The sequence below is a fragment of the Silurus aristotelis genome (assembly GCF_946808225.1).
Source record: "Silurus aristotelis genome assembly, chromosome: 5".
Classification (NCBI taxonomy): Eukaryota; Metazoa; Chordata; class Actinopteri; order Siluriformes; family Siluridae; genus Silurus; species Silurus aristotelis.
This window is the reverse complement of record NC_139578.1, coordinates 25,651,385-25,665,180: the sequence shown is the minus strand read 5'-3', so window position 1 is coordinate 25,665,180 and position 13,796 is coordinate 25,651,385. Positions and strand designations below refer to the sequence as shown.

Genomic DNA, 13,796 nt, shown 5'->3' with positions numbered 1-13,796 from the left:
GGTGGCTAACAAGGAGGAACAGATGTGGTTTTTGATAAAGCACTTCATGATGGTGGAGGTTAGGGTGGTAGTCATGCAGTCATCTGATCGTAGACCTCTTAGGGACAGGATAATGGTGGTTTTCTTGAAGCAGGTGGGGATCACAGACAGCTTGAGGGAGAGATTGAAGATGTCTGTAAAAGACCATGAACACTATCAGGACCTGATGCTTTTCTTGGGTTGACTTCCCTGAATGATCTAAGCACATCATGCAAGGAGACAGCGTGCTCATTGAGAAAATAAACCCTTTAAAATGAGTATATATTTTAATAATAGATGCTACATGAGATATATTTTAAACAGACCGAAGCAAAAATAATCATAAACTAAGTCTTTCATGGATGTTTTTGTGTGTGACTCTCTTGATTCCCTACAGCATTATGGAATCACAATCAGGTATAAAAACAATTTACATTTAAAGTCGCAACATTCAGACTATTAAAGGACCAAAAACTCATACTCAGATATTCATCCAAACACTTTACATAAAACAATTATTTCAAATAAATTAGTAACAAATCTAACACGCAACAATCTGCTGTGTACATAAACATACAGGCAAACTTTTAATAATTATGCTTTTACATTTAAAATCTTTAAGTTTAGTGACGTTATAAATCTAAATAAATAATAATCTCTTTTTAACCAATTACAAAATTGACGATTCAAATCCCTGATCAAACCCACTCACATCACTTCAAACCCACTCACATCAGTTCACAGTAAGGTATTTGCCAAATAAAATCGATTCTAATCTATTCAATTCTTTAGGGTTTGCATATTAAACTTTAAATCAACCAGATCAAGTGAATCAAATTGAACCATGTTCATTTCACATCCACACTCCATCATGCAAAAAATAATCATGTTAAAATCTTGACCGCTATGATCACTTTAATAGTTAAGCATGCAGAAAGCCACCAATCAGGGACGAGTGCACACTGTGATTTGAACTTGTTTTGATTGGCACTTGGTGATATCTACTTAGTACCAACATACCTGTACAGTTCAGCATCAGTTCAACAGCAAGCAGAAAATTTTGAGAGTATGATGGAAGAAACTCCTGACTCTAATTTGCCACAAATCCCATGGCCTAATTTGCATGATTTAAATTTTTTATTTTTTTTATTTTAAGTAGTTGAAAAGAAGGTTTTAGGCTTATGATATATTTTAATAGATATGAACCAGTGTTAGACTAATTAATATCATTCTATTAATTAAAGTAACATTAGAGCCTTTTCCCATAAACTGAGTTAATTAAGCAAAGAGTCTTGTGACAAAAATGATAATAGTATTAAAAAAAATTATAGTACTTTGGATACTCAAGTAAATTTTATTGCAAACAATTCTGTTCTTTTACTGTAACGAAAGTTTAAAGGGAGCACTTTTACTGGAGTAATATGTTACCTACTGTATCTCTACTTTAACTCAAACTACATGGTTTCCATACGTCATCCACCACCAGGGGGAGATTGGCCATCTGGCAGACAGAGCATTTTCCCGCTGGGCCTACGAACTTTTGGGCCTATACGTCTCATACTGTTTTTGTCTGATTGGCCCATAAAACTCTTATCAACCTTTTTTCTGATTAATTAGTTGATGGTGCTGGGAGTTTTTGAGGCGATATAATGTATTTGTCCAAAAAGTCGTCAGAACGGCCCATTAAACATTTATTTGGCAGGCCATTGGTTCTTTTCTTAATTGACATTGGGCTGACACAATCACGCCTTTAAACAACTCCCCTTTTGGGCTCTGTGCATGCATGAAGCGTTAATGTGTAGCTGTCAAAATGGTCAGAGAGAGATGGAGAAGACGTGCAAGGGAGGCACAGAGAAATTGTGCAAAAAAGAACACAGACCCTTCAGAGAGACGCTGCAAAATGTGTCAAAATAACAGACGTTTTCAGCCACGTTTTCAGACGTTGGCTGTCAATGTGGATTATAGTTTTATTATATTATTACATTACACTTTTTAAATTAAGTTTTTAATGTGTCAACTCTTACTTCCTTCCTACCGATTTTATGGCTTTAGTGCTTTTATTGAATAGGAGTTGGTATACATATTCAAGAGCATGCATAAATGGGTAGTATTTGTGATCATATGTAGTAGGCTGTTCTGGGCCAAAAAGCAAGGGAGAGAATTTCTTGTCTCAGTCCAGCCCCTACTGCTCTACTGTGGATTCTAGCACATTATTCCTCTTATACCACAACAAACTTACATATATTATTTAACTCTTCATAGTTATATTCAATATTACAGAATATACACAAGCCTCATGTTTTTAGGTCAGATAAGTGTGGCCTATTTTTTGTCTTACTAACCCCATAGAGAAAACAGAGTTAAAAACCAGAAAAAGAATGCACCATATCAAAGATTATATAAATTTATTTATTAAATAAAAACTCACTTTTAAGCATATATTATGTGAAAAGTCTTAAACACAAGTACTTGTGAATGACCTGTTGCAGAAACAATAACATACTAGAATATACACATTAATAAACTATACATTTTATTGCATAAATATTAAGATCTGTGATAATCTGTTATTTAAGAACACCATGTCTTTTTTACACCGAATAAGAATTATGTGGTTGCACTGGGTGACCTGGGTGACCTTTTGCATGTGGGTTTGGGTGGTAAAAATATAATAACTAAGAAAAGGCACATGTAAGCAAAAGGAGTCACTTCACACAGTAACTCAATTTTTCAAACAGAGAACCAATCCTGGGATTCTGTATTTTCTTTTACAACTAAGAACTAAAAAATCCTGCACAATTGGATCATTGTAATGTGTGTGTGCGTTACTCTTAAGGAAGCTTCAACAGAAAAAGGCGTGTCTAAAGAACAGGTTCCAACTGGTTCCACTAATGAAAGCAGAACAAACTGAAAGTGTGGTCTTACTCACGGAAACTTTATCTTTGGGTGTCTTTAGAAAAATATAAACCATTAAAATGAGTGAGTATTTGGACTTTTTTATAAATCCGATGTGTTAAATAGTTCTCCTAGTGTAACTTGTTTAGCTTTATTCATCTTCTAAAACTCACACACTGATGCTTAACTTGTCTTTCAGAGCTGTTATTGTATGTGATTTTTCTGATTCTACTGAGCCTTATGGAATCTCAACCAGGTATGAAATCTGTGTGTGTGATAGTGTGCGCATGGTAGCTATTTTTTTATTTTTTTATTTTTTTATTTAACCTTTATTTAACCAGGTTAGTCTCATTGAGATATAGAATTTATTTTTCAAGAGAGACCTGGCCATAATAGCAGAACAAATTAAATCACACAATCACAAAACTAAACAAAAAGGCAAAAGACAACTCAAGTGCATTTAAATGTAAATAAAAGTGCCATTAATTAAAACATTTGCACGTGTGATCATTTAAGGAGATTAAACACAATAGCTTTAGTGATTTCTGTAGGTCATTCCAAGTTGAAGGTGCAAAAAACATACATTTTTAAACAACTCTGTCCTAGCTTGAGGAACATTTTAATGAGATAATTTTCTGGGACCATAAACCTTAAGTACTCTGTACAAAAGAAAGAAATTTGGATATGTAGCCTGGCAGCCTGCTTATAATACCCTTATATATAAAAATATAAAGGTGAGTAAGCCAGCGATTTGACAGAGGGCAAATTCACTTTGGAGTAAAGTGTACAGTGATGCGTGAGAGGTCTACAATTTGAAAAAAACCTTAAAGCTCCATGAAACATAGCATCCAACGTCTAAAGACACTTTGATGGGGCATTCATATACAACAGATCACCATGATCAATAATAGAGAGAAATGTGGCATCAACTAGACTTTTTCTAGCAGAAAAAGTAAAACAAGGTTTTTCCTAAAGAAAAAAACCTAGCTTCAATTTCAACTTTTTTTTACTAGATTCTGTATATGAAGCTCAAAAGAAAGGTGCTTATCAATTAAAAATCCTAAACATTTATAAGATTAAACTACCTCAATTGTTTTACCCTGGTCAGTAACAATATTCAGGTCTAACTATTTTTTTCCTTGAATGTGAAAAGACCATTACTTTGGTCTTCTCTGCATTAAGCACAAGCTTTAAATGATAAAGCTGTGCTTGCACTCTATCAAAAGCAGTTTGCAAGCATTCATACGCCTTACTAATGGTAGCTGCACAACAACAAATGACCGTATCATCTGCATAAAAATGGAAAGATGCATGTTGAACATTTTCCACTAGACATTTTATATAAATAGTGAATAAAAGTGGCTCTAGAATGGAGCCTTGCGGGACCCCTTTACAGATTGATAAATATTTTGACGTTAGGCCATCAACTTGTGTAGCGTGAGTCCTATCAGCGAGGTAGTTAATCAACCAGCCCACAGAGTGCTGAGATATACCTGTACTGATCAGTCTCTGCACTAATATACTATGGTCAACAGTGTCAAATGCTTTGGACAAATCAATGAACATAGACACACAGTGTTTATCATCAAGTGCTTTGACTATATCATTAATTACTTTTATTAACAGCAGTGGTAGTGCTTTTTTTTTCCTAAAACCAGATTGATTAGATCAAATTGACTGAGCATTTAAATAATCTTTCACTTGTTCACTAAACAAAGATTCCAACACTTTGGCAAAAGCTGAAAGTTTGGAAATAGGTCTATAATTATTTAGCAAGGTAGGGTCACCTCCTTTCAAAAGTGGCAAAACATAAGCAGACTTCCATACCTTGGGAATTTTGTTTGTGATCAGAGAAAGATTATAAAGATGAGTCAAAGGTTCAGCTAGGATATCTGCAGCTAATTTAAAAAAGAAAAGGTCTAAGTGATCTGGGCCCTCAGGTTTTTGAGGATTCAATTGGTTCAGAGCTTTAAATTTAGATTCAAACTTGTTACCAGTTATTTTACCACAAGGTTTTTGCCCCATCAGAGTTTTTATGTTAGTGGAGTTATAAAAGCTGGTTTTAAAGAAAACTGAACTCTGGATTGTTGCAACTTATTCATAAACATTTAAAAAAATATATTTTCTCAAGCAACAAATGCAAAGGCTTCACATAAACTGTTTTGAGGTAAATTATTATTTTCATTATTTCAACTTATCAGCTGTGTGAGTGCCTGCATTATAAACAGCAAAAAAATTAACTGCAGTTAAAGTTGTGTTGGTACACAAAAGGAAAGCAATGATTATATGAAAATTCAAAGAAAAGATGAGCCTTTAGGTACCATTATACAAACTGTGCCCAAAACAATCAATACACAATATGAGAAGAAATATTTAAATTAACCTTGTAAGGATCCTGGAGAATTAAAACACAGGGCAACAATAAGTTTCATTTTTGAAACTTTTTGAAAATGTTTTAATTGGAACCTTCAAGGTACGTAAGGTACATTTAATGACCAGAGTCTTTTTCGTCTTTCGGCTGCTCCCATTAGGGGTCACCACAGCAGATCATCCGTCTCCATACCCCCCTGTCCTCTACATCTGCCTCTTTTCAAACAACTACCTGCATGTCTTTCCTCAACACAGCCATAAGCCCTCCTTTACCTCCCTCCTCTTTGGCCTTCCTCTTTTCCTCCTACCTGGTGACTCCACCCTTTAGAATTCTCCTACTGATATAACCCATGTCCCTACTCTGTACATGTCCAATCCATATCATTCTCGCCTCCCTCACCTTGTCTCCAAAACGTATTACATGCGCTGTCCCTCTTAAAAACTCATTTCTAATCCTGTCCATCTTTGTCACTCCCAACGAAAACCTCAACATCTTCAGCTCTGCTACCTCCAGCTCCATCTCTGGTCTTTTACTCAATGCCACTGTCTCTAAACCATAGAACATCGCAGGTCTCACCACCGTCCTATAAACTTTCCCTTTTACTCTTGTAGATACCCTTCTATACCAAATCACTCCTGTCACTCTTCTCCACCCACTCCACCCTGCCTGCACTCTTTTCTTTACTTCTCTAACACACTCTCCATTACTTTGCACAGTTGACCCCAGGTACCTGAACTCCTTCACCTTCTCCACCTCTTCTCCCTGCAACCGCATCACTCCACTGCCCTTCCTCTCATTCACACACATGTACTCTGTCTTACTCCTACTGACTTTCATTCCCCTTCTATCCAGCACGTACCTTCACCTCTCCAGGCTCTTCTCAACCTGCTCCCTACTCTTACCACAAATCACAATATCATCCGCAAACATCATAGTCCAGGGAGATTCATGTCTGACCTCTTCCGTCAACCTGTCCATCACCACTGCAAACAGGAAAGGGCTAAGATCCGATCCTTGATGCAGTCCAACCTCCACCTTGAACCAGTCTGACATTCCTACTGCACACCTGACTGCTGTCACACTGTCCTCATACATGTCCTGCACCACCCTCACATACTTCTCTGACACACCTGACTTCCTCATACAATACCACAACTCCCCTTTTGGCACCCTGTTGTATGATTTATCTAAATCAACCTCAACATTCTCGAAGCAAATAATTCATCTGTGGTGCTCGTCCTCGGCATGAAACCATACTGTTGCTCACAGATGGTCACCTCTTCTCTCAGCCTGGCTTCCACTACATTTTCCCTATAACATTATGGTGTGACTGATCAACTTTATTCGCTGTAGTTACTGCAGGTCTGCACATCTGTAAATCCTGTTCTCCTTCCTTAGTGTCCAACTTGTCATACAGCTCCTCATATACCTTTTCCTTGGCTTTTGCCACATTCCTCTTCACCTGCTGCCATGTCTCCTTGTACTCCTGCCTACTTTTCTCATCACTCGATCCCAATTCTGTTTTGACAACCTCTTTCTTCTTATGCTTTCCTGAATGTTTTCATTCCACCACCACGTCTCTTTGTCTTCCTTTATATTTCCAGATGTCACACCAAGTACCTTTCTAGCTGTCTCCCTTATCACTCCTGCAGTAGTTGCCCAATCATCCAGCACCTTTTCACCACCTTCTTGTTCAACTCCAAAACCGTGCTACAGACCACCATCCGATGCTGTCTAGATACACTGTCCCCTGCCAACACCTTACAGTCTCCAATCTTCTTCAGGTTGCATCTCCTACATAGAACATAGTCCACCTGTGTGCACCTTCCTCCACTCTTATACGTCAACCTATGATCCTCCTTCTTCTTAAAATAAGTATTTACCATTGCCATTTCCATCCTTTTAGCAAAATCTACCACCCTCTGCCCTTCCACATTCCTCTCCTTAAAGCCATACCTACCCATCACCTCCTCATCACCTCTGTTCCCTTCACCTACATGTCCATTAAAGTCTGCCCCAATCACCAATCTTTCATTCCTAGGTACACCATCTACCACTTCATCTAACTCACTCCAGAATTTGTCCTTCTTCTCCATCTCACAACCCACTTGTGGAGCATAAGCACTGATGACATTTATCATCACCCCTTCAACTTCCAGCTTCATGTTCATCGCCCTATCAGAAACTCTCTTCACCTCCACTACACTCTTACTAAACTCTTTCTTCAGAATCACCTCTACACCATTTCTCTTTCCATCCTGATAGAACAGTTTAAACCCACCTCCAATGTTCCTGCTCTTACTTTCTTTCCATTTGGTCTCCTGAACACACAACATATCCTAGTAGTAGTAGTTGTTATAAATGCTAATTTAATCCCATTTCACAACATAGATACAACACCAGGGTTGCAACTGAACATTTTCTGAGGGGAATGCAAAGTCATGGTTCATCAGTCTATAAATATAAGAATACAGTAAAAACACTACAAGTATTGGCACCCCTATAGTATACAGAGCCCCTATGCTCTGTACAGTATATGCTGCATACCCCATTTTTGCCCCTCTGCACAACAAGGACCATGCATGATAATAAAATTTAAGTACAAGACACCAATAAACTTATCAAGATTTAGCAAAAAAATATAGTGTTTCTGGTTTGATCTTAAAGGAACTGACTATTATCATTTGACTGTGTTTATGTGACACAATCACGATGTGTAAAAATGTGATTTTTTTTGTAAACTTAAATAAAAAATTTATTTAATTTAAATTATGTATTTAAATATAGTAAGTTTATTTTACAATTATAATCAATTATTCATTTCATATGTTTATATATTTATTGAGTGACATTCTTTATGCCAGATATGCCATATGACAAATAAAACATCATTTAGCCACCTGAACAGTGTTACTGATTTATTACAACTTACATATATTCAGCTTTAACATTTGCTCTAAATGTAGTCCTGTATTCTAGTTCTCACATGGGCCCGTTGGCAAAATGGCTTACAGATCCAGTTTTGAAAAAGTAAAATGTATTAATAAAATACATTGTTATTGTCCTGATTAATGTATTTACTGCCAATTATTAAAAAAAGGAAACCAGAAATTCAAGTATAAAATGGTTTCATGTCCAAAATGGTGTGTAAAATAAAAAAATAAAAAAATGTCTGTCTTGTTTTATACAAAATATTGATATGTATTTTTTTTCTACAACACAGAGCAATTACAGGTGGTTGGTCCAGCAGCTCCTCTTGTTGTTGTAGCTGGTGAAGATCTGATTCTGCCATGTTTTACCAAATCCAACACCAGTGTTGTGGACATGAGAGTGGAGTGGTTCAGACTGAATGTAGAGGACTCATTAGTGCATCTCTATAAGGATCATGAAGACAGAAATGAAAATCAGGCTCTGTCATACAGGAAAAGAACATCACTGTTTAAAGAGGAGCTACAGAAAGGCAACGCTTCACTCAAACTCTCAGCTCTCAGAGTCTCTGATGAAGGAAAATATAAGTGTCTCATTGAGGACAAATCACAATCTGATGACATCACTGTGAATGTCATTGTTGAGGGTAAGAACCATTTCTGCATTAAAGGTTTATACAGTAAAGGTCATATATATGTATGTTCACTCTTCCTCAGTATGTGCTAGACATAGATTTAAAATGTTATTATTATTATTATTATTATTATTATTATTATTATTATTATTATTAATTTACAAACCCGATTCCAAAAAAGTTGGGACACTGTACAAATTGTGAATAAAAAAGGAATGCAATAATTTACAAATCTCATAAACTTATATTTTATTCACAATAGAATATAGATAACATATCAAATGTTAAAAGTGAGACATTTTTTAAATGTCATGCCAAATATTGGCTCATTTTTGAATTCATGAGGGCTACACATTCCAAAAAAGTTGGGACAGGTAGCAATAAGAGGCCAGAATAGTTAAATGTACATAAGGAACAGCTGGAGGACCAATTTAAAAAATATTAGGTCAACTAGCAACATGATTGGGTATAAAAAGAGCCTCTCAGAGTGGCAGTGTCTCTCAGAAGTCAAGATGGGCAGAGGATCACCAATTCCCCCAATGCTGCAGCGAAAAATAGTGGAGCAATATCAAAAAGGAGTTTCTCAGAGAAAAATTGTAAAGAGTTTGAAGTTATCATCATTTACAGTGCATAATATCATCCAAAGATTCAGAGAATCTGGAACAATCTCTGTGTGTAAGGGTCAAGGCCGGAAAACCATACGGGATGCCCGTGATCTTCGGGCCCTTAGACGGCACTGCATCACATACAGGAATGCTACTGTAATGAATTATCACAACATGGGCTCAGGAATACTTCCAGAAAACATTGTCGTTGACCACAATCCACCGTGCCATTCGCCGTTGCTTGCTAAAACTCTATAGGTCAAAAAAGAAGCCATCTTCTAAACATGATCCAGAAGCACAGGCGTTTTCTCTGGGCCAAGGCTCATTTAAAATGGACTGTGGCAAAGTGGAAAACTGTTCTGTGGTCAGACGAATCAAAATGTGAAATTATTTTTGGAAAACTGGGACGTCATGTCATCCGGACTAAAGAGGACAAAGACAACCCAAGTTGTTATCAGGGCTCAGTTCAGAAGCCTGCATCTCTGATGGTATGGGGTTGCATGAGTGCATGTGGCATGGGCAGCTTACACATCTGAAAAGGCACTATCAATCAGGAAAAGTATATCCAAGTTCTAGAACAACATATGCTCCCACCCAGACATCATCTCTTTCAGGGAAGACCTTGCATTTTCCAACATGACAATAACAAACCAAATGCTGCATCAATTACAACATTATGGCTGTGTAAAAGAAGGATCTGGGTATTGAAATGGCCATCCTGCAGTCCAGATCTTTTACCCATAAAAAATATTTGGCGCATCATAATGAGGAAGATGCAACAAAGAAGACCTAAAACAGTTGAGCAACTAGAAGCCTGTATTAGACAAGAATGGGTCAACATTCCTATTCCTAAACTTGAGCAACTTGTTTCCTCAGTCCCCAGACGTTTGCAGACTGTTATAAAAAGAAGAGGGGATGCCACACAGTGGTAAACATGGCCTTGTCCCAACTTTTTTTTAGATGTTTTGATGCCATGAAATTTTTAATCAACTTATTTTTCCCTTAAAATGATACATTTTCTCAGTTTAAACATTTGATATGTGATCTATGTTATCTAAAATATTGAAATTTGAAACTTCCAAATCATTGCATTCTGTTTTTATTCACAATTTTTACAGTGTCCCAACTTTTTTGGAATCTGGTTTTTAATTAAATTTATAAATATTAAGCATAACAACTTATTGTATAATTTTGATTATGTAAAGAACAAACTACATGATCAACTGAAAATGATCAGGAAATAATAACCTCTATTGGGAATGTTACATGATTTACTTGTATAATTTTGAGGTAAAAAGTTTAAAATGATTTCACTTTATTTCAAACATTACATTTTGTTCCATGGTTATAGCACAGGGAAGACAGCCGGTGATCATGATGGAGAATTATGATAATTCAGGAGGGATTCATTTAGTGTGTGAGTCCAGAGGCTGGAACCCTGAACCTGAGATTCTGTGGCTGAACAGAGAAGGAGACACTCTGCCTGCTGAAGACACACAGATACACAGAGACACTGAGGGCTTCAGTGTGAAACGCAGCATCACTGTTTATGATTATAGCGACTTCAACAGATTTTACTGCAGACTTCAGCAAATTCATCACATGATGGAGACAGAAATTATTATTAATAGTAAGTGTGTATGTTTGAAAAAACTGTAATTATGCTGCTGTAATCATTACAGATGTGGCGAGTTTTGCATCAGAATTGCACTATTTTTATTTTATTCTATTGGTCAAAATAAGGTATGTTTTGATGTCATAAACTAGATCTTGCACGGATTCTTCTAAATATCTAACACTGTGAACTTGGTTTTATTTTAGATAAAGTCTTTGATGTTTGGAAGTGGATTGTCGGCGTTTCAGTTTCATCATGTCTTATTGCTGTTGGATCGATTATAACTGCAGTTATCTGTTACAAGAAAGGTAATATTTCAATAATTATTCTGCATAACATCTGTAACCCAAATTTTACTAAAGTTAATACCTTAGCTGTTACCCAGAGTTTACAAACTTTGGTCCTAGAGATCTTCTGTCCTGTACATTCTGTCCTGAGTTTTTACTGCTCTAACTCACTCAATTTAACTTTTTTTGAGGTTGTGCTTTTTTTTAAGAGATTGAAATTCAGTCTCTCAAACTGTGAACTCTATTTTTTTTTTATATATTTACAGCTTATTTACAACTTACATTTAGCAGTAGGCAGGAGCTGGAAGAACTGTGATTAGAGAATATGTTCTTCTGTCAGTCATCACTACATGCTGCAGTGCTGCTTATCCTTCACATGGTCACTTCTCAGCACAGCAGTTACAGTGTAGCTGCTCAGTACAGTGCTGCAGATTTATTAAAGAGATGCAGACAGAGTCTTTTATTAAACAAAATATAAAGAGAATGTGATATTTTAAACAATGATAATAATAATAATATTAATAATAATAATAATAATAATAATAATAATAATAATAATAATAATAATAATGATGATAATAATGATGATAATAATAATAATAATAATAATAATAATAATAATAATAATAATAATAATAATAATGAATAAACTGAAGGATAAAAACAAAACAATAGAAGAGTTCAAGATCATAGTGGAGATCCACAAATTAACCAGCTAAAATTCACATTGAATTCCAGCAAGGCTTCAGAGAGCAGAGACTGTGGTTACTGTATATAAGAAGTCTGTTAGTAAATGAGCTTCACTTTAATCTCACTGTAATCAGTGACTCTGACAGGTGAGGCAGTAAGTTGTGTATCTGGTGTGTGAGTAGCATGGAACCAGGGAACAATAATTATGCAGATTTTAGCACAGTTACAGCTTTATAATGAAATCAGTTTCTAAATAGCATACAGTACAGAGAGAAATATAATAAGTATATTGCAGGTTATTTGATAAGAAAATGTATCTGTTTTATTCTCAGGGCTTCAAAAGCAGAAGCAAAAAGCAGGTAAGATTGATTTTTTTTTTTTGGCTTTTAAAAACATACTGATTAATTTATTTAAATAAATTTAACAGACGATCTCAATCTGATCAAATGTAATTACAAAGTGAACTGGAAGCTTTCAAGACTGTTTTGGTCTCTTTCACTTAGAAACACAATTTAACATAGTGCAGATCGGGGCAGAGAGTAAATTACTTCATGTTTATTTAAATAAATGGTAATTTATGGGCAGCTCTGGTCATGTGTGCAGATTTGGACAAAAGAAAGAAAACAGGAAGGGGTTTTATGGCATGAGATAATAATCAGCAGAACCTGATCTGAATTTGCAATGCTTGTAAAAAATAATGTGTAAATGTGATGATATACAAAAGTTACTTTTAATATGATTTTTTTTTATATGTATACATTGGTTCTAAATAAAACAACACAAAATTGGGTCTTAAAATTATATATATATATTTTTTTTTTAAATAGGAGTATCACAAATTTAGAGTGAGTTGTGATTGTTTTAGATTGACTATGATTAGACTCTGGTTCAGTTCTGAGGATTCCAAAAGTTTTCTTTGGCTTTTGGGGTCCATTCATTTTTTATTACTTTTCATTATCAGAATTTTATTTTAATTTGTTAACCTAAATTATAATATCTGAATTTTAGGTATTGAATTTGGAACTAATATATTTGAATATTTGAATTATTTTAAATAGTCACATTTACACATTTAACGCATTACAAATTCAAGGTTTTGCTGATGACGACACAAACATTTTATTATTGTTTTCTATATTACTCATAACTGACCTGTAAAACGTTACACTTTATGAAGCTTAACAAACATATGTATATCATTAGAGGACAATTATATTTGATTTGTTCTATTTTATACAGATTTTTTTTACTTTTTAAACTACAAAACATTTGTAGCCTCAAAGCTTCAAAAGGAGAAACCACACAGATTATTTCATTACAATTATTTATTTGATCACCCTGATGAAATGTAATTAGATTTATTTTTGAGCTTCTTTTTCGTTTGTATTTTTGGTGTGTGGTGTAAATATTGTTCAGAAATTTCATAATTATTTTATGTGTCAAATGTAAATGTATTTGGGAAAATTAACATTAAATGTTTCTTCACAGAGTTTTTAAAGAAGTTGTTTGCAGGTAAGAACAATTTTTTTTTTACTGTTTTTTTTTTTGGTGTGTGTGTGTGTGTGTGTGTGTGTGTGTGTGAGAGAGAGAGAGAGAGAGAGAGAGAGAGAGAGAGAGAGAGAGAGAGAGAGAGAGAGAGAGAGAGAGAGAGAGAGTGAGAGAATGAACTTAACCTAAAAAAAAACCAAAAAACTAATAATAATTAATAACAATTAATATTGAGAGGAAATGATGGAGTGCAGGTAGTAAGTAT

At 35.1% G+C, this 13,796-nt stretch overlaps 1 protein-coding gene across 2 annotated transcripts in view; it reads left to right on the top strand.

The window, feature by feature from the left end:
• Positions 1 to 13,796, top strand: part of LOC310726840 (butyrophilin subfamily 1 member A1-like) — an 88,799-nt gene that overhangs the window by 72,232 nt on the left and 2,771 nt on the right. Inside the window, exons 1-7 of one of the 2 annotated variants that reach the window (XM_083542830.1) lie at positions 2,861 to 2,997; positions 3,113 to 3,169; positions 8,508 to 8,858; positions 10,803 to 11,081; positions 11,273 to 11,374; positions 12,376 to 12,402; positions 13,532 to 13,555. The exons of the other annotated variant lie outside the window; for it this stretch is intronic. Of the exons in view, the coding sequence (XP_083398956.1) occupies positions 2,994 to 2,997; positions 3,113 to 3,169; positions 8,508 to 8,858; positions 10,803 to 11,081; positions 11,273 to 11,374; positions 12,376 to 12,402; positions 13,532 to 13,555 (844 nt within the window). The 5' untranslated portion in view covers positions 2,861 to 2,993. Of the gene's footprint in view, positions 1 to 2,860; positions 2,998 to 3,112; positions 3,170 to 8,507; positions 8,859 to 10,802; positions 11,082 to 11,272; positions 11,375 to 12,375; positions 12,403 to 13,531; positions 13,556 to 13,796 lie in introns of those variants that run through there. 2 annotated transcript variants of the gene reach the window in all.